The following is a 27,043-nucleotide window of genomic DNA, read 5'->3' as shown; positions in this document are numbered from 1 at the left end:
CACCATGGCCTATGATAGATAAATGAAAATGGACAGAGACTACTTGAGCTTTGCTGCTGCCATGAGTGTTCAGAACAAGCCAAGCCACAAGATGTCCAGGAGACATCCAAGATAAGGGCATTGCCACCAGCTGGATCTGATCATCATTCTCAACACAAGCAGATACAGATCACTACCTGGTGTGCACCTGGGTTAGGATGCAATACTTCAAGATTTTTCATTCAAAGCATAAATGCCATCCTTGTTTCAACATCAGCCATACTGATTATTCAGATAAAAACCAACAGTTTTGCAACTTGATTGAACAGGCGCTCTCCAGCATTCCCCCACAGTGCAGAAGCGAAATAGAACATACTTTGAGAAACCATCTACAATACTACATGCTCAAGATATGGGAAATGAGCAGAAAAGTGCTGACTGGTGCAAGGCTAACATCACTGTGATTGTAATTGGAGCCAAGTGGTCTACTCATTAATCACAAGAGAGATTCAAGTGAGAAACTCTGAATGGTTCTTTGTGCGTTCAAAGTAGAGTCCAACAAACTGTTAGGTGGTGTGCCAATGACTACTGGTTACAACTCTGCCAAAATATCCCGATGCCTTTTGACAGGGAATGTCAGGGGCATGTACGAAAGGATCAAGCAGGCAACAGGTCCATTGGCTCCATTGAAAACAAAGACAGGGAAGGTAATTGCTGACTGAAATAGACAGTTGGAGAAATAGGTGGAACACTGCCTTGAGTTGTACTCGAGAGAGAATACTGTCACCAAAGAAGCTCTAGACACCATATAAAAACTGCCTGTCATGGCAGAGCTAGATATCGAACCTACAAAGCTTGACTTGCTTGCCATAGGTGCTGATGCTTTACCACGTGAATTCATCCAGCACAGGAAATCAGCACTTCTGCAGCATCTGCACCAACTCCTCTATCTATGCCGGAGAGAGGGGGCAGTGCCTCAGGAAATACATGATGCAAAAATTGTGACCCTTGTTATGACCAGGTGAGAAGGAGTGAACAGGATCCCTGTATTGAACCTCATCAGTTTGTCACAACAAAGGTTTAAGTTTCTTTTTCACAAGGATATGCCCTTTTCAAATCAAAATGTATTTAACTATTTATGCAGTGAGACATAAGGAGTCAATCAAACAAGGTTTTCTTGAGTTAAAGAAAGAGCAAATTTATTAATCACAACCTGAGAAAAATAATAACGTGAGGTCACACACACAGGTATCAGAAATAAGGGAAATTAAAGTCCAATAAAAAGTTAAAAGAATATGTGAGGAAGTGTCCTTTGATTTTCAATGAGGCATAGATTTTAAACGTTGCGGCTGATTTAGGTTAGCTGTTTTTTTCGGTGCAGTCAGATGTAGAAAATATTGTAATTATTACAAGATCTCAGTTCGCTGGTAGGTTTCTGGTATTTGACTTCTCAAAGTGGGTGACACCACTTTTTCAAAAGGAAGAGGGAGACAGCACAGCTTTTCAGCCTGTTTCCTCTGCTGAAAACTTTCTTACCACTATTTGTGTCACTTACAATCTCTCTGCAGTGGCTGTAGCCTGGCCTGTTGTACTTCACCCAAGTGTACTTCCAAGAGATTTTGGGTGGCTCTGTCTGTGGCAGCCATTGTTTCAATATCTAGCATTTTGTATTTTAGTGTCTCTTCCTTAGACATGATGGGTTTCTCTGAATTATAGGCAATGTCCCTCTCTTCGCATCCCCTGATGGTGTCTTGTTTGCTTTGTCACCTTCACCTCGGAAGGTGGCCCTGCATTTTTAAGTAGTTTGTTCTGTCTCATTTCAAATTGCAACATTTCCAGTCAGTTGAAAGTTGAAAAGTCATGTTTTCAAAAATAAAGTGGCATAGCCTTGTGCCACCCTGTACAAGAACAAAAGCAACCACGGCAAATGCAACAGTTATCGAGGCATCTCCCTGCTGAGTATCTTGGGAAAAGTATTTGCCCACGTTGCCCTTGCAGACTGCAGATCTTGAATGAGTGGATCTATCTCAAATCCCATTGTGGTTTCATACTTGAAAGATCTACAACAAAAACAAAAATAGCTGGAAAAACTCAGCAGGCCTGACAGCATCTGTAGAGAGGAACACGGTTAACGTTTCGAGTCCGTATGACTCTTCATCAGAACTAACGGAAAATAGGAATGAGATGAAATATAAGCTGGTTGAGGGGAGTGGGATAGGTAGAGCTGGATAGAGGGCCGGTGATAGATGGAGGCAAAGAAGAGATTGCCAAAGATATCATAGACAAAAGGACAAAGGAGTGTTGACGGTGGTGATATTAGTTATGGAATGTGCTAATAGTGACATTGAGGGTAGAATGCAGGATGAGCATGTGACAGCCCAGGTGGGTGGTGGGGCACATTCCGTTGCTAATATCACCACCGTCAACACCCCTTTGTCCTTATGTCTATGACTTCTTTGGCAATCTCTTCTTTGCCTCCATCTATCACTGGCTCTCTATCCAGCTCTACCTGTCCCACCCCCCTCAACCAGCTTATATTTCATCTCATTCCTATTTTCCCTTAGTTCTGATGAAGAGTCATACGGACTCAAAACGTTAACTGTGTTCCTCTCTGCAGATGCGATCAGACCTGCCAAGTTTTTCCAGCTATTTTTGTTTTTGTTTCAGATTTCCAGCATCCGCAGTATTTTGCTTTTATCTTGGAAGATCTACAATTGACATAATCTACTCAGTCCAGCAGCTGCAAGAGAAATGTAAGTGAAGAAATATGCGTCTACCAAACCTGCATTCTCAGCGCACTCCTCTACATTGGTGAGACTTGGACAATGTACTAGGCAGAAAAAAAGGCTGAACACTTTCCCTCTTCGCTGTCTCAGACATATACTTGGCATCTCTTGGCAGGACAATGTCACCGACTCAGAGATTCAGGAGTTTGCTAATTTCATCAGCATACACTCATTGCTAAGCCAGTGACATCTGTACTGTTTCGGCCACATCCATTGGATGGATGACTTCTGTTTACCCCCAAGACCTTCTGTACGGTGAATTGGCCACTGGGTCACAACCTCTTGGGCGTCCATATCTCCGCTACAAGGACACCTGCAAGCAAGATAACGGACATTGGCGCTGACAACTGGGAGACTGTCGCTGATGACCATGACTTCTGGAGGCTGACTGTTTGGAAGGGCATTGGAAGAGGCAAGCAGAAACTAAAAGCTCACTTGGCCGAAAAAAGGGCCCAGAGAAAACAGAGGTCAGTGAATCTGCACCTTTTCTGCCCACTGCCTTTCTTGCAGCAAATGGGGCAGACACTCCCATGCCAGAGTTGAGTGCCTGAGGCACACCAGGCGATGCTTAACAAAATTGACCACCATGTCACAAGCCATCATCTTTTGGAGTCAGGAGATGTGTTACCACAGAATCCCCAGCCTCTGTCCTGTTCTTGTAGCCACAGTACTTCTGTGGCTGGTCCAGTTAATTCTCTTGTCAGTGGTAACTCCTATTTCCATTGAGGAGACAAATGGTTATAGCTTGAGGGGCACCAATCTGCATCAAGCATGGCTGACAGGAAACTTCTAAAGTGCCAAGGTCTCATTCTGCCACAAGTGCGTACTCCTGTGCACAATGCTGTCATCAGTTGACCCAGGAGATTTCAGGCACTTGAGGGTAGGCCTTACATGAACTATGAATGGATGGTAACCCCCAGGATGTTGATGGTAATGCCATTGAATGTCAAGGGGAGATGTTTAGATTCTCTCTTTTTGTAGATGGTCATTGCCTGGCACATGCAAGTAACATTCATGCCAAGCAAGGGTAATGAAAACTACTCTTTGTGGAATTTAACCTTAAATTTAAATGAAGGTGAAAGTTTTGTTAGGTTAAATGATCTCTTGTTCCTAAATTCCTAAGATAATTTCTTTAGGGTAAGGGAGTTTTCTTCTCTTTGGATGTTCTTTTGTGAGCCATCAATGCACACCCAATCAAGAACAGATTGGATTTCTGCCATTGTTGTGTGCAAATAGAGATATTTCAGACGGGGCCTCAGTTTAATATCTCATATGAAGGACAGCACCTCGGTTAATGCCGCATTCCCTCATTACTCCGCTGAATTGTTGACTGGATGAGATGTTTAAATCTCTGCAATTGAATTTGCATTACACCTACTGCTGTTAGGGTATAGCCTGGCTGAAACATACTTACATCACATGGTTGCTGCCTGGTTGTAACTCTATTTGTCCTGCAAGGTGCTCTTTCCTCATTGACTAAACATTAATATTTTAACCAAAGAGGGGAAGAATCCTTTTCCATTCTAAATTAATGTCAGGTAGAGTTAAATAAAGTGCTGGTGGTCCAACAAATACTTTAGGAAACTGGTTTGACTGAATTTGTACTCCGTGGTGTCAAACCCCTGTGTGTGCATCCAAATCTAACTCATCAGTGAGTCTCTTCTGCTTCACTCCAGGATCAGATTAACAAAGCAGGTGTAACATTGTAGCAAAGCAGAAATTCTACACTTCCAGCATAAATGTAAAATGAATCAGGATAACCCTCCCTGTGGTAAAGCACATGGACTGTCATTTTCATCTGCACATCAGGCTGCCTTGCCAACAGAAAGGAGTGATTTGCAGGTGGGCATCTAAAGCCTTTGGTCTCCCAGTATAGAGGACACCAGACCGTAAACAACAGTAAGAGTACATTAATTTAAAGGAAGTTCACATAAAGTTATGCTATTGAGTCAAAGGATTATGGACTTGAGTACCATTTTAGAGTTGTGCATATAAACCAGACTGACACTCCAGTGAAATGAAAAGAGTGCTGTACTGTCTGAGGTCCTGTCCTTTATATGACATGTTAAAATAGGTGGTGGCGTAGTGGTATTGTCACTGGACCGGTAATCCAGAGACCCAGGGTAATGCTCTGGGGACCTGGCAGATGGTAGAATTTGAATTCATTAAAAACAACTCTGGAATTAAAAGTCTGATGATGACCACAAAACCATTGCTGATTGTAGTAAAAACCCATCTGGTTCATTAATGTCCATTAGGGAAGGAAATCTACTGTCCTTACCTGGCCTACATGTGACTCTAGACCCACAGCAATGTGGTTGACTCTTAAAAGCCCTATAAGGCCAATTAGGGTGGACAATAAATGCTGGCCTAGCTAGCAATGGCCATATCCATGAAAGAATATTTAACAAAATGAGGCCATGTCAGAAGATTCCACTGCAGATCTGACCAACATCAAGGGAGTTCACCCAGTGCCCTGACTAACGGCTAAAACAGATCGTCATTTACTTCAGTTTGTTTTGTGCAAATTGGCTGCACCCTTTCGGCATTACAACAGTGACTGCGTATCTAGGAGTACTTAATTGATTGTAAATCACTTACCCGATGCATTAAGAACCTGCGAAAACTCAGCAGGTCCGACAGCATCGGAGTCGTGCGGACTCGAGGCGTTGGCTGTGTTCTTCTCCGCAGATGTTGTCGGACCTGCTGAGTTTTTCCAAGTACTTTTGTTTTTGTTCTTGTTCTGCAATGATAGACCTTACTTCCAAGTTAAAAATAGATTTCTGGATGGTAAAGTTTGCAGCATTTATTTGATGAGGCAGTATACGATTTTATCGAATAGCCAACCTTGCAGCTGTTTGAACTCTCCTATTTTGATATGACATGCGGGTTATCCCTCTTTTAAGGCTAATTCGCTCAATTAAATTCAGATCAATTTCTCAGTTGCGATTATGTACCGACTAAGTGGAAAAAACACCAATTAGACCCACAGAGAGGTGATTTTTTTTTTGGTATTTTCTCGCTGTCATTTTGAATCGTCGTGCAGAAGCTGCTATGACGACGAGTGTGTCAAAGAGACGCAATAAAGTGTCTTTGTATGACTGACTAATGTCTGACAACAACGGTGAAGCTGGTTGGGAGTTGCAACATGGTGACCAGGGGCAGGAGCGATATGCTCCGCCTGAAAATGGAATCTCACATCATAACGTTGAAAAGAGGAAATGCAGGTCAGCAGAGAAAATCTTTGGCATCCTGCGTGCTCAGTTCGGAAAGGATATAAACTGTTACGCGTGACCTAGCCGGTCTGTATCCTGGAACAGCAGCTCTGGACTGCTAAGGTGCATCCAACATTGGAAAAAATTACATTTTTACAATATTTGAATTCTCACACCAGTATTCTGTCCTTACAAAGACCGTGAGTGAAGGAAATTAGTCTAAAGTTTAGAACTTGCATTTTAATAATATTTCCCAAAGCGTTTTACTGTTAATAATGTACTTTTAAAGTGTAGCCATTGTTGTAATGTAGGAAGAAAGTTCCTACAAATTGCAACGAAATAATGACCATGATTGATGTTGGCTGAGAGATAAATATTGACCAGGACGGACGCCTTGGTTTGATTTCGCATCTGAAACGTCATCTCCAACATTGCAGCATTCCTTCAATACTGCACTGAATGTCAGCCTGGATTGCATGATCAAGTCTGGAGTAATCTATATAAAATTCTGTGAAAAATGAGCACATTTATCTGCTTTACTGCAATAAAGAGAACAGTTCCCAAAATATCCCAAATCTCTTTTGTTTCTAAATTATAACCATAGCATGTGACATACTGAGAATTTCTGCAGTAACAAGCCAATCTTCATTAATTTTGTACTGCTGAAACTTTTGAGGTTTGATGCGCAACCACTTTTGAGTTCTGCTGGCCATTTTAGTTCTGAAACCCTACAGATCTGAGCTAAGTTTTAATTACTTTTTTAAGGGATTTTTATATAGCAACACAGTTGGATAATACAATCCCATAATCAAAGGAATTTTATACCATTGAACAAAGATGCAAAGTATGTTAATGGTTACATCATATAAAAGAGGTGGGAGTTAAAAAAAACTTTACGTTGTGTGGTTTGAATTTGAAAGTTGTTGCCACACAATTGTTGAAGCAGTGTCTATAAAGTCTTTTGAAAAGCAATTAGTTGCTGGAATAGGAGGAACATTTAAACAATATGAGAAGTTTACTCTCCATGATCTTGAGGTCATCTAAAACTCTGTTCATGTGCTAACTCATCAAGTTCACCCATCACCAATGTGGTCACTGACCCCAATTGGTGCCTGGTTAATCAGCTCATCTTTTAAATTTCTTTCTTTGTTTTCAAGTCCCTCCCCTGGCTTCACCCCTACCAATCTCCTTCAGTGTTACAACTGTTTGAAATAACTGTGCTCCAATTCTAGCCACTTGAGTCCCACCCTTGATAGCTATGCCTTCAGTTGCCATGGCCTGAAGTTGTGGAATTTCCTCCCTAAATTTCTCCACCTCTCTAGTTCCCTTTCCTTCCTTAAGATACTGCCTCTTCAACCAAGCTTATGGTTATCTGCCCCCAATATCTCCCTATATGGCTGGGTGTCTCATTTTGTTTGCTAACTCTCCCGTGAAGTGCCTTGGGATGGTTTGCTACATTACAGGCATTATAAAAATACAAGTTAATGAATAGATTAGAATAACACCAGGTACAAGCTTAATGGGCAGAATGTCCTGCCTCTGGTATAATACTTTGTAACTCTAAAAAAAATTTTGTCAACATCATCTGAACAATGAGGTCGAACTGCCTTGACACAGAAGTAGGCTTTTCAGCCCTACGAGTCTGCTTCATCATTTGTTAATCTCAATTCACTGCCCTTCATTCGTCTACGTTCCGCAGAAAGCACCTGTGTCCCTTTTAAACATCTCAATTGATTTTGCAACTATGGTTGTCTAGACCTATACACTCCACATTGTCACAATCCTTTGTGTGAAATGTCTTCTCTTGGATTTAATTTAAGCCTTAATTTTAAGATGCTAGATTACAAATTGAAATGAAAAGGTAGATTGCAAAATAGGTTGCTGATTGTTATCCCCCAATTTGTGCAATTGCCTAAAACAAATTTATACTCCTGTATCTCCAGGCTGTGATCTGTAATATATTAAAAATGTTATTTATTTTTGTCCACAATTAATTATCAATTTTGTGGTTTCCTGGAAGCAAGGATACCAAGCAGACAGCAAGAGGCGGGTAGCTACAGCCTGTGACTCAGTTGTTAAAGGCATAATGGAAATGAGCCTTACACATCTGAAAGTTCCCCATTTAATTCCATGGCTGTGCAAAGTTGATTGATATCAGGCTTAAATGATAGTTGCATTCATCACCCCAGGTTTAGGAGAGAAAGTCCAATTGGGGATCTCACTCCTATTAACTATCCAGTGATCACTGCCAAAAAGCCTTTAGAAGTTGGGTGAAAACAAAATTGAATTTGGCTATGATACCTCTATAGCAAAATAGCTTGCTAACACTCACTGTTCGGATTTTCAAAGGAGCAATGGTAGGTTTGTTGAGGTACCTGAAAGTGATTTGTGCTCTTAGAATCATACAATTGATTTGATAGGAGTGACACCCAGCTTCGGGCCACAAAAAAGTGGTAGCGGATTGGCTGCCCATAATACACCCCACCCTATTTCCTTTCCTATAACTGTCCCTCTCTGCATCCCTACTGAAGTTGAATTTCATCTCTAATGTCTTCAGATGAGGAGAATGGGATAAATTATATCACAAAATATTTTACTAGTTAGTAATGAGGATGTGGTTAATAAACGCAAGCTCATTTTTCTAATAATAGAACGGAGGATCTAAGAGCAGTAAAATATTGAATGGTTCAGATGACATCTGCATTAACTGAGTGTCCATCAATCTTATTGGAACAAAAACAAAAATAGCTCGAAAAATTTAGCAGGTCTGACAGCATCTGTGGAGAGGAATACAGTTAACGTTTTGAATTCGTATGACTCTTCACCGGAACTAAGGAAAAATAGAAAAGAGGTGAACTATAAGCTGGTTTAAGGAGGCGTGGGACAGGTAGAGCTGGATAGAGGGCCAGTGATAGGTGGAGATTGCCAAAAGAGGTCATAGACAAAAGGACAAAGAGGTGTTGATGTTGGAACTCAGATTTGTGGCATCCTTGAAACATGTTCCAAACTTTCACATTCTGTACACTCCAAACAGAAGCAGTTCATCAAGCACAAATTTATTTCAGATCAATATGTTTCTTCCCCCCCACCAGATGACTTGAAATGAAGTGATTAGGTTTAATTTTACTGCTTGTTTCACTCAGAAGACTTGAAATTCAGGAATTAGGTATAATTTTACTGCACGCTGTATCGTAAATCGATTTCAAATAGCAATTTGTGAAATTCGGACAAAAGTAAGATGAATTTGAGGCAAAAGGAACAAAGGACTTAGGAGCAGGAGTACACCATTCAGCCCTTCAAAAGGAGATAATTGTTTTGGGGGAAAGGTTCTGACCTGCAGCAGCCTCACATCTCATACTTGAGTGGGAGTGAGCCTTTAGGCACACATTGTTCTTGGCATATTAGCAGCACTGGAAAGGCAGTATTTATTGCTTAACCCTAATTAAAGGGGATTAAGAGACAACAATGTAGGGTGGGAGTGGAGACGCATATAAGCCATATCATGTACGAATGATATGCTCCCTTCCCTAAAGGATGTTAATCTTTAGAATGGTGGAGCTAAACGGAGTTGGTGTATTTGGTGACCGCTTTTGTACCTTCAGAAATGTCTTATTTGGCCAGTTCCCCTGGTAGCATGAGTTGGATGGAGCCCTGGATCTCCCTGGCATAGATGCTGTGGCACTTGTAGCGGATGAGGTGGAGGTCTTGGAGACAATGCGCTTGAAAATATCAACAACGAAGGAGTTTGTGACACTCATGGCCTTGGACAAGATCCTGGTGGAAGGGTGAACCTGGGTCAGCACCCTGTATACGCAAGTGGAATAGTTCAGCTTGTGAGATTTTCTCCGTTTCTTGGGCAGCTTTTTGGTGACTTTAGTCAGCGACTGATTTGATGCCTTGCAGGATGCACCATCCTTAGCCACAGGCACACCAGTTTTTTTTTTTTACAACATAGCAGCTTATATAGGAAATAGGTTTATGGTGTAGGGCATTTGGCCCCTTGAGCCTGCTCCACCATTCAACTAAATCATAGCTGATCTTTTGTCTCAATGCCATTTTCCCGCACTCTCACCATTTCCCCTGATATCTTTAATAGGTAGAAATCTATCCATCTCTGATTTGAACATGTTCAATGACTGAGCCTCCACAGACCTCTGGGTTAGAGAACTCCAAAGATTCATCACCCTCTGAGTGAAGAAATTCATCACCTTGGTCCTAAGTAGCCTACCTCTTATTCTGAGACTGTGTCCCCTGGTTCTACATACTGCCTTCATCTACCTTGTCGAGACCTGTAAGAATTTTGGATGTCTCAATGAGATCATCCCTTAGTCTTCTAGATCCTAGAGAATATAGGCCAAGTCTCCTCATAGGACAATCCTGCCATCCCAAGAATCAGTGAGGTGCACCTTTGTTGCACTCCCTCTATGGCAAGAATATCCTTGCTTAGGTAAGGCGATCAAAGCTGTACACAATACTCCAGGTGCAGTCTCACCAACCAGGTCCCTTTGGACCTTTTCAATCTCTCACCATTTAAGAAATATTCTGCATTTCTGTTTTTCCTACCAAAGTAGATAACTTCACCTTTTTCCACATTATATTCCATCTGCCATGTCCTTGCCCAGTCACTTAGTCTGTCTAAATCCCCTTGAAGCCTCTTAGCATCCTCCTCAAGACTCAAACTCCCACCTAGTTTTGTGTCATCAGTAAACTTGGAAATGTTACATATCATGCTCTCGTCGGGACTTGGAAAAATTTATTAATTTTGCTTCCAATCTCCACTCCTCCATCATTTTCACGTGGTCCATCTCTGACACTTCCCTTCCCTTCCTTGACCTCTCTGTCTCAATCTCTGGTGATAGACTGTCCACCAATATCCATTACAAACCCACCAACTCCCACAGCTATCTCGACTACAGCTCCTCACACCCCGATTCCTGTAAGGACTCCATCCCATTCTCTCAGTTCCTTCTCCTCCGTCGCATCTGTTCCGATGATGCTACCTTCAAAAACAGTTCCTCTGACATGTCCTCCTTCTTCCTTAACCGAGGTTTTCCACCCACGGTCGTTGACAGGGCCCTCAACCATGTCCGGCCCATCTCCCGCGCATCCGCCCTCACGCCTTCTCCTCCCTCCCAGAAACATGATAGGGTTCCCCTTGTCCTCACTTATCACCCCACCAGCCTCGGCATTCAAAGGATCATCCTCCGCCATTTCCGCCAACTCCAGCATGATGCCACCACCAAACACATCTTCCCTTCACCCCCCCTATCGGCATTCCGTAGGGATCGCTCCCTCTGGGACACCCTGGTCCACTCCTCCATCACCCCCTACTCCTCAACTCCCTCCTATGGCACCACCCCATGCCCACGCAAAAGATGCAAATACCTGCCCCTTCACTTCCTCTCTCCTCACCGTCCAAGGACCCAAACACTCCTTTCAAGTGAAGCAGCATTTCACTTGCATTTCCCCCAACTTAGTCTACTGCATTCGTTTCTCCCAATGTGGTCTCCTCTACATTGGAGAGACCAAACGTAAACTGGGCGACCGCTTTGCAGAACACCTGCGGTCTGTCCGCAAGAATGACCCAAACCTCCCTGTCGCTTGCCATTTTAGCACTCCACCCTGCTCTCTTGCCCACATGTCTGTCCTTGGCTTGCTGTATTGTTCCAGTGAAGCCCAACGCAAACTGGAGGAACAACATCTCATCTTCCGACTAGGCACTTTACAGCCATCCGGACTGAATATTGAATTCAACAACTTTAGGTTGTGAGCTCCCTCCCTCATCCCTTCCCCCTTTCTGTTTCCCCCTTCCTTTTTTTTTCCCAATAAATTATATAGATTTTCCTTTTCCCGCCTATTTCCATTATAAAAAGAGAAAAAGAAAAAAAAAATATATATATTTTTTTACATCTTTTATGCTCTCCCCACCCCCACTAGAGCTATACCTTGAGTGCCCTACCATCCATTCTTAATTAGCACATTCGTTTAGATAATATCACCAACTTTAACTTTAACACCTATGTGTTCTTTTGTATTATTGTTGTTGACATCTTTTGATGGTCTGCTTCTATCACTGCTTATTTGTCCCTACAACCACACCCCCACTCCACCTCTCTCTCTCTCTGCCCCCCACACACACACCTTAAACCAGCTTATATTCCAACTCTTTCTTGGACTCGAACGCAAGTTCTGTCGAAGGGTCATGAGGACTCGAAACGTCAACTCTTTTCTTCTCCGCCGATGCTGCCAGACCTGCTGAGTTTTTCCAGGTAATTCTGTTTTTGTTTTTGTTTTGGAAATATTACATTTGATCCCCAAATCATTGATATAGATCGCAAATAGCTGGAGCCCAAACACTGATCCTTGCAGTACTCCACTAGTCACAGCCTGAGAATGATCCATTTATTCCTACTCTTTGTTTTCTGTCAGTTAACCATCCTCAATCCATGTCAGTATATTACCCCCAATCCCATGTACTCTAATTTTGCAAACTAACCTTTTGTTTAGAATCTTATTGAAAGCTTTCTGAAAATCCAAAATACCACATCAACTGGTTTTCCCTTATCTACTCATTACCTCCTTAAAAAACTCAACATGTTTGTCAAACATGATTTCCCTTTCATAAATCCATGTTGACTCTGTCCAACGCTACCATTATTCTCTAAGTGTCCAGTTATCCTATCCTTTATAATAGGCTCTAGCATTTTCCCGACTACTGACTGATGTCAGGCTAACAGGACTGTAGTTCCCTGTTTCCTCTTTCCCTTCTTTCTGAAATACTGGGGTCGTGTTTGCTACCTTCCAGTCTACAGGAACCAATCCAGTATCAATAGAATTTTGGAAGATGATCACCAGTGCAGCCACTTTTTTCAATACCTCGGGATGTAGATCATCAGGTCCAGGGAGAGGATTTATTAACATTCAGTCCCATTAATTTCTCCAGTATGCTTTTCCACTAATACTAATTTCTTTCAGGTCCTCAATCTCACTAATCCTATGGTTCTCTAGTGTTTTAAAGAGTTTTTTTGTATTCTCCTCCATGCAGACAGACACAAAGTAATTATTTAGTTTCTCTGTCATTTCCTATTCCTCGTTATAAATTCTCCTGTCTCTGCATACATTTGTCTTTCCAAACTTTTCCTTTTTACATATCTATAGACGCTTTTACATTCCATTTTTATGTTTCGTATTATTTTACTTTTGTATTCTATTTTTTCTTTTTCCATTGGTTTCTTGGTTCTCCTTTGCTGAATTCTGAAATGTTCCCAATCCTCAGGCTTCCTACTATTTTTCTGGCAACTATATAAGCCTTTTCATTCGATCTAATATAATCCTTAACTTCTCATGGTTGGATCACTTTTCCTGCTGGGTTTTTGTGCCTCAAAGGAATGTACATTTGTTGTAAACCATGTATTAATTCTTTAAATGTTGGCCATTGCTTGTCTACTGTCTTACCTTTTAATGTTGTTTCCCAATCTGCTATAGCAAACTTACCCCTCATACCTTCATAATTTCCTTTGTTTATATTAAAGACGTGAGTTTCACTTTCAGACTTAATGTAAAATTCCATCATATTATGGTCACTATTTCCTAAAGGTTCCTTTACAACAAGCTTATTAATTAGCCCTTTCATTGCACAATACTAGATCTAAAATAGCCCATTCTCTAGTTGGTTCCTCAATATACTGTTCTAGAAAACCATCTCATGCACATTCCAGGAATTCATCATCCACAGGATTAGTGCTAATTAGGTTTACCCATCTATACATAGGTTGAAGTCTGCATAATTGCTGTATTACCCTTGTTACATGCATCTCTAATTTCCTGATTTATACCATGCCCTACATCACCACTACTGTTTGGTGGTCTATAAACAGATCCTACCAGCGTTTGCTGTCCCTTGCTGTTTTGTAGCTCCACCCATACTGATTCTGCATCTTGATCTTCTCACTAATAACCTCTTTCACTAACATATTGATCTCATCCTTTATTAACAGGGCTACCCCACCTCCTTTTCCATTTTGCCTACACTTCCTAAATGTCAAATACCCTTGAATATTCAGTTTCCAGCCTTGGTCACCCTGCAGTCATGTGTCTGTAATGGCAATTAGATCATATCTGTTTGCTTCTATTTGTGCTATCAATTTATCTTCCTTATTGTGAGTGTTTTGCATGCATTCGGATAGAGAGCCTTTAATTATTTTTATTATTTTCACAACCTCTAGCCTTATCTGCAAGCACACTTTTAAGTTTGTATGCTCTGTCCCTTCCTGCCACAAACAATCATTTCTCTTACTCTCTTGTCCTCTCCTCTCTTTTCATGGTTATTTTCTGGCATTACATCACAAATGACCAGATTTATTGAATTCAGTCTGCCATGTAGAATTTTAAATCATGACCTCTAGGCTGTGAATCTAAGTGCTACAATTCTTAAGTAATTCCTTTGTTGGAAGACACTTTGGAACATCCTGAGGTGGTGTTAAGGTGCTAAATAAATGCAAGCTCTTTCTAATAATGAACAGAAGGCGCAGGACAAAATGGGTTGATGCAGGTTTGTTACATGAGAAAACTATTTTCAAAACTCGTGCATGTTAAAGCATTTGCCGTGAATCAGATGTTGAATGGAAGTCAGCATTTTAATTTAGACAAATTTTAGGCAGCACCAGTGAACTGAATGCTTGCTGAATGTAAAAGCAGCTGTTAAAATAGCCAGCTGGAAACTTTCTTCAGTGTTAAATGGGTGAAGAGGAACTGAAACAGCAGCACTTCAAATCTCAGCAGTGTTTAAAATTGAAGTACAGAGATGGGAGAAATGATCTGCATGCAGCTGATCAAAAATATAGTTTCCAGTCCAACTGTCCACAAGTATCACTACACTAGGATGTACTTGCTATAGAGGGAGTGCAGCGAAGGTTTACCCAACCGATTCCCGGAATGGCGGGACTGACATTTGAGGAGAGATTGCATCGATTAGGATTATAATCGCTGGAGTTCAGAAGAATGAGGGGGGATCTCATAGAAACCTATAAAATTCTAACAGGGCTGGACAGGGTAGATGCAGGAAGGATGTTCCTGATGGTGGGGGTGTCCAGAGCCAGGGGTCACAGTCTGAGGATATGGGGTAGACCATTTAGGACTGAGATGAGGAGAAATTTCTTCACCCAGAGAATGGTGAACCTGTGGAATTTGTTACCACAGAAAGTAGTTGAGACCAAAACATTGTATGTTTTCAAGGAGTTAGATATAGCTCTTAGGGCGAAAGGAATTAGAGGGTATGGGGAGAAAGTGGGAGCAGCCTATTGAGTTAGATGATCAGCTATGAACATAATGAATGGCAGAGCAGGCTCGAAGGGCTGAATGGCCTACTGCTCCTAGTTTCTATGTTTCTATTTGCACTGTACAGATCAGTCATGATCTGATTGTTTGGTGGAACAGGCTGAAAAGCCTGCTCTTGTTTCTGAAGTTCCATTTCACCTCCTAATGCCCTGTGTTTTCACCAATTGTCTGAGATCAGACAGCAATTTTCAAATTTTCCCAGTAATGTTTTTTAATCATCTTTGGGAAGTGGGAACTGCTGGAAGTCATTGCCCATCGCTAGTTGACCTGACTTAGGGGCTTGTTTATTAAGCCTTTTCAGAAGGTTGTTAAGAGTTGACCGCATTGGCATGGGACTGGAGTCACTTGATTAAGGACTGCAGATTTCCTTCCCAAAAGAACATTGGTGAAAAAGCTAAGTTTTTATAACAAGCAGACAATTTCATGGTCACTTTTACTGAATTCAAATTCTCAAACTGCCACGATGGGATTTGCACTAACACTTCTTGGATTATTAGTTCAAGCCTCTGGATTATTAGCCCAGTAACAAACACCACAATACCCAATACCTACCCCATGAATTTTTTGACATTTCAATTCACTTGCCTTAATGATTCAATGTAGTATAAATAGATGATAATAGCTATCTCCAGTGAGGGCAAGATTATTATTAAGGAGTTCTATTGTACCTAATATTACAATTCCATATCATTTTGTTTTACATTCATGCTTGGTACTCACTTACAGGATTTGGGTTTAACATCTTGGGAGGAGCAGATAAACCCTGTTATCCTGGAAATTATGGAATCTACGTTGCTAAAATAAGGGAAAATGAATCAGCAGCTCTTGATGGAAGACTTAAAGAGGGTGACAAGATCTTGGAGGTATGTTCTTGTAATTGTTCTGATCAAAGCATGAATTATTTTTTGGAATTATGGATTTTGGACAATGAAGAAAAACAAACTGCAAAATCAAAAAAGAAAATCTGGTAAAACATAGTCGGTCTCCCAGCATCTGAAATGACAGATTAATATTCTGGATGTAAATTTTTGTCAGAACTCAAAGGTAAGTGAGCTTCTTTAGAGAACTAATCAAGAGAGGCAGTTAAATGGTCAGCAAACAAGTTTTAGTTTATTCATGTGATGTGAGCATCATGGCATGGCTGGTTGTAATGACGTGGCAAATGATGTGTGCCAGGTGGATCAAATCCACAAGAGAAGCTTGATCACACTATCACAACGGTTTTGCAATTTATTTATTTCAAGATCCGTGCCCTGAATTCAGAAGCAATAAGTCCACCAGGACTTCAGAGATTTTTAAAAAATACTACATTAAACATTTATTAACAAAAGAAAAGATTGCAAGCACATATATAGGTCTATAAATTACCACTATAATATCTCCTAAAACCCCTAATTAATTTGGCTTCCAGTTACACGGCCATTAAGGCAACAGTGAAAAAAATAGATTTAAACAGATCCAGGCAAGTCAACACAATACTATGGACAGTAGAATTCAAAGTGGCTTTTCCCAGCTTCGGTCTCTGTAGACAGCAGGCTTAATGCACAAATACTGGAGGCTTCTCACACTTTTGTTGGATCTTATAATGCCTTCCTGACACAACCTCATTCTCCTTTATACATGTTTCTTCCTTTTAATGTAAATTCCACTGTTCCCATATGTCTTTGGAACTTTACCTTTCTCATAATATAAATCTTTTCATGGTGCTAATATTGTAAGTAACCTTTGGGAAAAATAAACACACTGCTTGGCCTAGCTTCCCTGGCTAGGTGTAAACATCCTATCATCTGTTTGAAATTTAAACTGCCCTGATTTATCTAAAAATGAAAATTCTCCTCACCCTACATTCTAAGATTTCAGCCATGTTTACATATTTAGCATTTCAAACCTAGATTCTTTTAATGAATCAAAGCCTCAGACCAGCTGTCTCCAATTCAGTTAAATCCTGCGCGTGTGTGCATGCGAGCGCACACACACACAAACTATCCAAACCCCACTATCAATCTACTTATACAATAAATCACAATAATAATATGAGAATTATTATCCTTTCATGACACTGGTCCCATCCCTAATTACCCTTGAGCAGGTGGTCATGAACAGTTGCAGTCCATGTAGTATAGGTACCCGCACAATGTTGTTAAAGAGGAAGTTCCAGGATTTTGATAGAGTAGCAGTGAAGGAACAGTGACATATTTCCAAGTCAGGATGGTGTGTTATTTTGAGGGGAACTTGCAGGTCGTAATGTTCCCATGTGCCTAATCGCCTGGTTAAGAGGTGGTGGGTTTGGAAGTGTCATGCTCAGTACAAGCATGAGGATATTGGATATTACGGACTGTAAGATCATACTTTACCAAAGTGATCACAAACTCTGTTAAGGTGGTTGCAACTTAACATGTGACAATGGGCACTTAAACTGTGGACAGTATTCAATTCTGTGGCCAATATTTAGTTAAACATGAATCTGAATAAGGGTGCTTTGCAGTCACCTATGAAGTTTACATATTTCATTGTTTGAGGATGAACCAGCATTTAAGGATTATGGGGTCTCTAGACTGTTGATCTCCAAGTGCCATATTGAAGAAAAGAGTCTATATGAGTTGGGACAGAGACAAGAGTGAATGGCCATTGTTAACTGCTATTGTATCTTGGCAGTCTGGACCCCAGAAATGTTAACCCTGCAGTCATGTGAATGAAACTAACTTTTAGAGATTGCAGTAAAATACAACATGAACAAAGCAAATCTGGCAGGGAGAAATGTCTGAAAATCTGAACCATCACAGCTGAAAGTCTTCTAACGCAGCCCAAAGTTCTGAACTTGTTCCGGTTTCCAAGTCTGCCTGATAATCAATTTCCTGGCTACTTGTCTACACAAGGCTTCTCAGCTTCGTGAGAATCCTTTATTTCTAAAGGACCTTCACTCCAACTAAGTATCAACTAAAAGGTATGAGGGCTGCATCGACATAGATACTTAGTTATAAAAATTGAACATTTATAACTATAGCTTTAATTTCATCTGTATCTAATCTAGCGTGTGATGATGTGAGCGAGATGAGCGATTGAGACGTTGCATTTCAAATATCTGGGGCAAGTGTGTAATAATAATCTTTTTTTTTTAAATCACCAAAAAGCTGCTGCTGGAATTTATTTTAAAAATAAGAAAACATATCCAAAAGTAAGGAAATACACACACACACACCTTACAAACAAACATCCTGATCATGGACTGGAGGGGACCACACAAATTCTGTCCATAACAGAAGGTGCAGTCATATGAGCTTTGGCAAGTTGCTGAAGTGCATCTTGTAGATAAAACACACTGTAGCCATGGTGCCCCAGTGGTGGAGGGAGTGAATGTCTAACAAGTGCTTAGCTATGCCAGTGTAAACATTACTTGTGCTGGTGAAAATTAACTTTGTCAGTGGCAAAATTATGGGGCTTTCTTAAAAACCCTCATCATCTATAAACTTATCCACAAGGATGATGCTTCCAGGCTTCCCCCAAACGTTATCTGAAGGTATGCCTACAAGGCAATCATTTCCCACTTTCATTATTGGCAGGGTGCTTGGAAGGCATTTGATAGCCATTTTCAGCTCAACCATCAAAGTATGACACAACCAAGATTGAAGAGATTAAAAGACAAATTAAAAAACATCGTTTTGATGCTAAGCAGAGTTTAAATGTTGAAAATTGTAGGAGAAACTGGAAGGTAAGGATTCTCACAGTTTTAAAGATTGAGTTATTGGTCAGAGACTGTGCAACGAAGCTTAATTTAAACGTTCAGTGGGGGAAGAGGCAAAGCATATAGTCAGAGAGAAAAAACTTTTGTCTTCTGCCTGGGCTACTTATGAATCCACAATCTAAATGTAAAAGGACAGCATGCTAACCCATTGCACAATCTCGTCCCCATCCAATACTTTCATTATAAATAGATCACTTCCAACTACACTGCTGCTTCATTGTATCTGTTTTTACTCCTATCTTTAGGCTGATGGAATTTCACTTGTTAATATACTGCATGAGGAAGCAGCAGAGGTATTTAGGAACATGACCAATGATGAGTTAGTATTACGAATCGAGAGGCAGGTAAGGAACAATTCTTTGTGTTAGATTTTTCTGAATAAAGTAACATTGTTGGTAACATCAGTATGGACCATAGCACACCTCAATAGAAAACAAAAAAGCTCCATCACATCCCAACCAGCGAAAGCAGAGTAACACAACCAATTCCATGTCAGATCAAGGTAGTTTAGCCCTGAAAGCTCTGTTCCTGTATGCTAATAGATCAATTGAATAAATATATGGTCATTCAATTATCATGTAAGCAAAACGTGTAGCACCTTTGCCAACATGTAAACTAATTTCAAATTCTGCATAGATTTTAAAAATGTATAATGGAACTCTTTATTTTTGTGATTTTAGTAATACAGTAATGTGCAGCATGTCTTTCAGAGAGATACTTTCATAAAGAAACTGCTTAAACCAGATTTTGGAATTCTTAGTTTCTTCCTTACCTGAGCCACTGGTTTCAACCTATACTCCATGGTTTTGTATTTAAGCAAAGCATGTACATTACCCACAAAGCAACAGGATAGAATATAATATTGCCAGAATATTCTAGAAGCAAAAATATTGGACGTTACAAAGAGATAAGGAATTTTTTTTCCTCTTGTTGATGAACAACTTCCTTTTCTTTTCTATAATTTTTTTTGGGTCCTAGGTGTTCACACCACATATCATCCTCAGTGGAGAGTGAGCAGCTGATGCATTCTTTGCACAGAAATTAGAAACAAGGAGCTGGATTATACCATCCCCCACCAGGCATGTTTTCACCAGGAGGACAACATGTAAAATACAAGGGATGTCCCCCCACCCCCCCAAAGCTGTTCCCCATAACACAGTAGGTAGGCAGCTGTTAAAATCAGCCTGCCATATTTAAATAAATAATTAAGGGTCAATTGAGTTTATTACCAAGCCAGTTGACCTGGACAATACATTGCTCACGCTGTAATACAGTTGGCATGGGCAGGCAGGCAGGAGCGGGCAAGTGTTTAAAAGGCGGGGAGGAAGGGGGTACGACCTTTGGGGAGTGCCCTATATGCGCATTGGGGGAACTTCCCCCTCCCTCCACCCCCCCCAAAATTTTAACCCTCCCTGCAAAACAAGCTCACCTCTTTAGTCTGCCTGATCCCTCCCTGACCAAAAAGGCCCAACTTACCAGAATCCAGTGTCCATCTTCTCTTCCTCTTGGACCTGCTTGCAGTCCCGGCAGTGCACATGATTTAACCATGGTGCTGCTGGGACTGTTGGAGCTGCCGGCCAATCAGATTGGTCAGAAGCTCTCAAGGATGGGATGTCCTCCTACCGAGGGGCAGAAGCTCCACTATCACCCAGTTTAGCCCACCCGCAGCATGTTATGGCTGCGGGGGCCAGACTTCTATTGGGTGCATCAGTTCCAGCCGACTTTCCTTCTGGGAGTCGAGCAGTCGTTCCCCACCCCCATAAAATCCAGCGCAGGAAGACTTGTGACAGCAATCTGAGGAGACTTTTTCTTATGTTTCTCTGTGTGGAAAGCGTAGCCTCTGTTCATCAATCTTTTTCAACAACACGCATGATATAGATGATTGTGCGCAGATTTCTGGGGCTAAACCTAATCCTTATCATATAGGTTGCAACCAGCAAGGTGAGATTTTAAAATACACTTAACTTAATATGAAGCTAGTAAAAGCAAGAATTCTCTTCCTGAATCCACATTCAAAGAACTGGGACTGCCTCCAGCATCAATTTCCCTGCCACCCCCACTGAGTCACTGCCCCCTCTACTTCCTGACCATCCCCCCACCCGGCTTCTCGATCATGGCTTTTTCTCATTGGCTGAAGGTTACTACAGTGCCAGCAGTGGCCTGATCTTCCGTTGCGCTAGCTTCTTGCTCTCGGCCGCTCCATGGATGAGACATGATAGGCCCAATATCAGAGATGCCTCAACTCTCACCATGCAGGCATGCTCAAATTTCTCAGCCACTTTTACATGTCACACAAAGCATACATTTAATAAACTGTTCATGTGTCGTTTTTCAGGTCAGATATGAGTTTGGCGATGAGGTGTGTTCAACAGCTGAATGGAAGCCACCAAAACTCTGGCAGGTCATTTGAATATCTTCCTCTGTATTAAAACAATGTGATAGAGATTTTATTGTACAGCTTTCTCTTGGGCTCAACACCAGAAATTTCTATTTATATAGTGTTTTAATATGCAAAAACATCCCAAGGCGCTTCACAGGGACATTATAAAACAAAATATGACACCGAGTCACAAAAGGAGATATTAGGGCAGATTGGTCAATGAGGTAGGTTTTAAGAAGTGTCTTAAAGGAGGAAGGTAAGGCAGAGAGATGTAGAGGGAATTCCAGAGGTTCACATCTATCTACAAGATATATTAAAAACAGAACATGCAGAAATGAAACTTTATTGCAGATGCAAACAAACTTAAAAAGCATGAGAAAAAAGAGGTAGTTACATAATGATAGGTACTTCTGATCTGGCGCCAGAACTGACCACCATGATTTTTAAAGTTCCGTGGCCAAACTGCAATTAAACTGAGTGATTTTACATCATATTTACTTAACAAGTGGATTTTATTGCTTTAAAGAGATACAGATCCACCCACCCAAAATAATACTTCATGTTTGGCTTGATACGAACCCCTCCATCCTTACAAAGCAGCATATCCTTTGGCTTACCTTGAACAATAATACTGGAGCTAATTTGGTATTTAAAATGGTACATGTGCATCCAGACCAGAATGATAGCTGGATTTAGAAGATTAAATTATGAGCTCAGCTTGCATAAACTTGGTTTGCATTCCCTTAAGTGTAGTATATTGAGGGGTGCGATCTGATTGATGTCTTCAAGACATTAAAAGGATTTGATAAGGTAGATAAATAGAAACTATTTCATCTGCTGGGTGAATCCAGGAGAAGATACAAAACGCAGTAGAAATCTCGAATTCTCACACCCAAAAGGGAGAAAGCGGGAGCAGGCTATTGAGTTGGATGATCAGCCATGATCATGATGAATGGCCTACTCCTGCTCCTAGTTTCTAAAAGGCTGTGAATGTTGAGACAACTCGAGTTTTCAAGACTGACATTGATAGATTCTTGTTAGGTAAAAGTATCAAGGGATATGGGGTTGAGGTACAGATCAGCCACGATATAATTTAATGCTGGGACTGGCTCGAGAATTGAATGGTCTACCCCTGTTCCTACATTAGGTTTTCAGAGTAAACTGTCCCTAGTTGTTCTACAAACTTGCACTTGTCTAAAACTCTCAAATGAGGTGAGAAATCCATGGACTATCATGAAGAAAGGATAAATCCAGAAGCAGCAACACATTATCATCACAGAAAGTGCTGGAAAAGCTCAGCAGGTTTGGCAGCATCTGTGGAGAGAGGAACAGAGTTAATGTGTGGAGTCAAATGTAACTGTTCTTCAGAACTGTTCTTTAACAGATAGACTAATTTCTGCTTATACAAGGTACCATTGGTGCTGATTGCCTCACTAAGTCTCCAAGGGTTGGGCAAGGGGAAACATTAGCACAAAACCAGTGATCGTGTATCAGCAGGCTGTTTAACACTCCACCATTGAGGTTAATGACAAAGAAAATTGGGTGGAGTATGAAAAAGAGCTTTGTATTACTGCTCAAGGTAAATCTCGCCCCTTTCACGTCTAAACCTCGACACTGACTCTCTAGAACAACCTACTGTAGAGGGCATCACAGTCAAACCCAATACATAACAAAAGCAAAATACTGTGGATGCTGGAAACCTGATATAAAAACAGAAAATGCTGGAAGTACTGAGCAGGTCTGGTAGCATCTGTGGAGGGAGAAAAAGAGTTAACTTTTCAGGTCAAGGACTTTTCTTTAGAACTGAAGGGAGAGAGAAATGTATTGGTTTTAAGCTAGTGAAAGGGTGGGATGGGGAGGGGGAAGGAAGAACAAAAGAGAAGGTCTGTGATTAGGTGGAGGGCGGGAGAAATCAACTATCAAAAATTTAGTGGTACAAATGGCAATGGTAATGTTAATGGTTGTAGTAAAGAAACAAAAGATTTGCCCAGATTGGGTGTGAATGGCAGAATAATGAACAGCTGTGTCCGAAAGCAAAAACAGGAAAAATAAGATGTTAGGGCTGGGGGTTGGTGGGGGTGGGGGGGGCACGGAAGTGTGGGTGATGGAGACAGAGATTACAGTCTAAAGTTGTTGAATTCAGTGTTGTGTCCAAAATCTGCCTAATTGACAGATGAGGTGTATTCCTTGAGTTTGCTTTGAGCTTCACTGGAACAATGCAGCAGGCCTTGGACAGAGATCCCTGCATGGGAGAAAGGTGGAGAATTACAATGCAAGCCACTGGAAGCTCAGGGTCATTCTTGCAGACTGAGAGGAGGTGTTCTGCAAAGCAGTCACTCTGATCTGCATTTAGTCTCCCCAGTGTAGTGGAGACTGCATATAAGCAGCGAATAGAGTATACTAAATTGAAGGAAATACATGTAAACCACTGCTTCACCTGGAAGGAGTGTGTGGGACCTTGCACCATGAGAGGTCAAAGGGCAGGTGTTACACCTCCTGTGTTTGCATGGGAAGGTGCTGTGGGGGAGAGATGAGGAATTGGGCGATTGAGAAGTGGACCAAGATGTTGTAGAGGGAATGGTCCTTTCAGAATGCTGACAGGCCATATTGGCTAATAAACTACCAACTATTATCAACTAATATTCATTATAAGCCACTGACTCAGGTACCTCAATTACAGTTCCTCACACCCTGCTTCCTGTAAGAACTCCATTCCATTCTCTCAATTTCTCTGTCTCTGTCGCATCTGTTCTGATGACATAAGATTCCACAACAGAAATTCTGATATATCTTCCTTGTTCCTCAACCAAGAACTACTCCTACCCTGGTTGACAGGGTCCTCAACAGTGTCCAACACATTGTCCGCATTGTTGTTCTCACCAGGTCCCCTCCATCCAAAATAGCAAAAAGGTTTCCCTTGTCCTCACCTTCCACCCCACCAGCTTCCGCCTTCAATGGATCATCCTCTGCCATTCTTGCCACCTTCAGCGTAATGCTACCATCAAACACATCTTCCCTTCCCCTTCCCGGTCAGTGTTCCGAAGGGACTGTTTCCTTCCTTACACCCTGGTCCATTCCCCAATCAGTCCCAACAACTCAACCTTCCCATTCAAACACAGGAGATGTAACACCTGCCCTTTTACCTTCTCTCTCCTCACCACCCAAAGCCCCAACACTCCTTCCAGATGAAGCAGCTATGGTTGTTTACTTCTTTCAGTTTAGTATACTGTATTTGCTGCTCACAATGCAGTCTCCTCTATATTGGGGAGACCAAGCACTGATTGGGTAACTGCTCTGCGGGACACCCCCACACAGTCCGCAAGTATGTCCTTGAGCTTCTGGTGGATTTCTGTTTTAATTTTCCACCTTGCTCTTACACGGACATCTCCATCCTCAGCCTGCTGCACTGTTCTGGTGTAGCTCAATGTAAGCTTGAAGAACAACATTGCAAATTTGGATTAGGCACTTTACATCCATCTGTACTCAACATTGAGTTCAACAATTTAAGACCATGAACTCTGTCCTCCCCCATCTTGATTTTCATGTTTTTGCTTTTAGACACAGCTGTTTGTTATTCTGCCATTCACACTCACTGGGTATATCTTTTGCTTCTCTACATTCATTACCATTACCATTGCCTTTGCCTTTTGTACCATGACACCTATTGTCAGTTAATCTCTCCCGTCCTCCACCCTATCACAGACCTTCCCTTTTGTTCTCCCCCCTCCCCTCCCCCACCCCACCATGTTGCACCTACACCCACCCCCTTCACTTGGTCAAAATTTCCATCTCCCTTTAGTTCTGAAGGTCCTTGACCTGAAACATTAACTCTCAGACATGCAGAAACAGTCTCTGTTTTTATTTCAAGCCCATTACTTTCCTTGCTGCGTTTAGCTAACATCGCAGAGACCTGGAACCATCTTGTTCCCTACGGGTTAACTCCACATTGACTCAGTATGTGGAACTGCAATCTCATTCTGAGGGTCGAGATCAGACTATCAATTTAAGGTGAATGGCGAAAGAACCAAAAGCAACATGAAGAAATGCTTTTGTGCCTGAGAATATGGTGGAGGTGAAGCAATCATTGCTTTCAAAAAGGAAATAATTGTCTGAATATAAGAGAATTGTAGGACTTCAGGGAAAAGGCGGTGAATGGGATTAGCTGAGTGTTGCTCTTGCAGAGAGCTGGCATAGACACAATGAGCAGAATGGCCTCCTGTGCTGTGTAACCATTCTATGATTCTATATTAAACTAGTGGCCAAAGTCCTCTTCAGGTCCCCAAGATAGGGTGTCAGCAGTCACAAGTAAATAATGACAAGTAAAAAAGTTTCTTCCTGATGCCTGAGCAGCTAATTGTTTACAAAGCTTCACAGATCCATGAAAAAAGGTAGTGACTGTTTCCTTCCTTACACCCTGGTCCATTCCCCAATCAGTCCCAACAACTCAACCTTCCCATTCAAACACAGGAGATGTAACACCTGCCCTTTTACCTTCTCTCTCCTCACCACCCAAAGCCCCAACACTCCTTCCAGATGAAGCAGCTATGGTTGTTTACTTCTTTCAGTTTAGTATACTGTATTTGCTGCTCACAATGCAGTCTCCTCTAACCAAGAACTAGGACTAAATAGCAACAATGAGGATATGAGACTGAATGAATGGTGACAACTTTTACCGTCTGACCAACCTGCCGGTCCTCCATTCCCTGATACAGTTGAGTGTTAGGGTAACCAAACTGGTATGATATCCTGCAAATTTCTGCCTTTATCCATCCACCTGTTGTACAATTTACTGCCTCACAGATTGCACAATTAAATCCCAAAGGCTATGAAACTATAACAAATCAGTTTTTGCAACAAATCACCCTTCTAATTTCTTGATTACTGTTTACTTCTAGTTTATGCAGGTAATAACAATAAAGCACTGTCTTGTACCCTGATCCCCTAACTTTCTGTTTTTATTCATGGCAGCACTCTGGAAAGGAAACTCAAAAATGGCATCACAATTCAAGGACTTTCAACAAAGGTAGATTGCCATGGATCCTTCTAGCAACTTCTGTAGTGACCGTAGTCATCATGATGGGGGCACTGAAACTCACAGCAGTAAAGAAATGAAATAAATCCCCAATTATTTATGCAACAATCTACATGATTGCCAGTATCTTCATTCTTTTATTAGAGCAGAATTCACAGCCACGTCGAGCTAAGTGAAGATAAAAGGATTTGTGGCAGGAAATGGAAATAGGGTTTAAAAATGCAGATTCTGGAAACCTGAATCAAGAGATATCAGGAAAGAGTATTATCCACAGTGAGATTAGGCAGCATTTGAAGGAGGAAGAGAGGTTGCCATCATTTCAGAGAAGGCTGCTGTGTCAAAGCTGTTGCACACCTGAAAAAGTATTTTCCAGATACTGATACGAAAGCAAAATGCTGCGGATGCTGGAAATCTGAAATAAAAAAAACGTGACATTCTGGATAAGCTCAGCAGGTCTGGCAGCATCTGAAGAAGTCATACGGACTTGAAACGTTAACTGTTTCTCCGCGGATGCTGCCCGAAGTGCTGAGTTTTACCAGAATGTCATGTTTTTCTTTCCGGGCTTTCCTAACT

General features: G+C 41.3%; 2 protein-coding genes across 2 annotated transcripts in view; both read left to right on the top strand.

Annotated features, from left to right (window-relative positions):
* arv1 (ARV1 homolog, fatty acid homeostasis modulator) overlaps window positions 1-16,157 on the top strand; it is a 30,249-nt gene extending 14,092 nt beyond the window's left edge. The window contains exon 6 of the transcript XR_005946037.1: window positions 16,043-16,157. The gene's annotated coding sequence lies outside the window, so the exon portion shown is untranslated. The remainder of the gene's footprint in view (window positions 1-16,042) is intronic.
* On the top strand, window positions 596-26,555 carry LOC121288823 (disks large homolog 2-like). The gene is made up of 5 exons (XM_041207581.1): window positions 596-686; window positions 16,043-16,179; window positions 19,304-19,402; window positions 21,394-21,459; window positions 26,407-26,555. Exons 1-5 carry the CDS (start codon window positions 596-598, stop codon window positions 26,548-26,550), a joined length of 537 nt encoding a protein of 178 aa, XP_041063515.1. The 3' UTR covers window positions 26,551-26,555.
* The last annotated feature ends 488 nt before the right edge of the window (window positions 26,556-27,043 follow it).

The sequence above is a fragment of the Carcharodon carcharias genome, chromosome 2, assembly GCF_017639515.1.
Source record: "Carcharodon carcharias isolate sCarCar2 chromosome 2, sCarCar2.pri, whole genome shotgun sequence".
Lineage (NCBI taxonomy): Eukaryota > Metazoa > Chordata > Chondrichthyes > Lamniformes > Lamnidae > Carcharodon > Carcharodon carcharias.
This window is presented reverse-complemented; position numbering and strand designations above follow the sequence as displayed.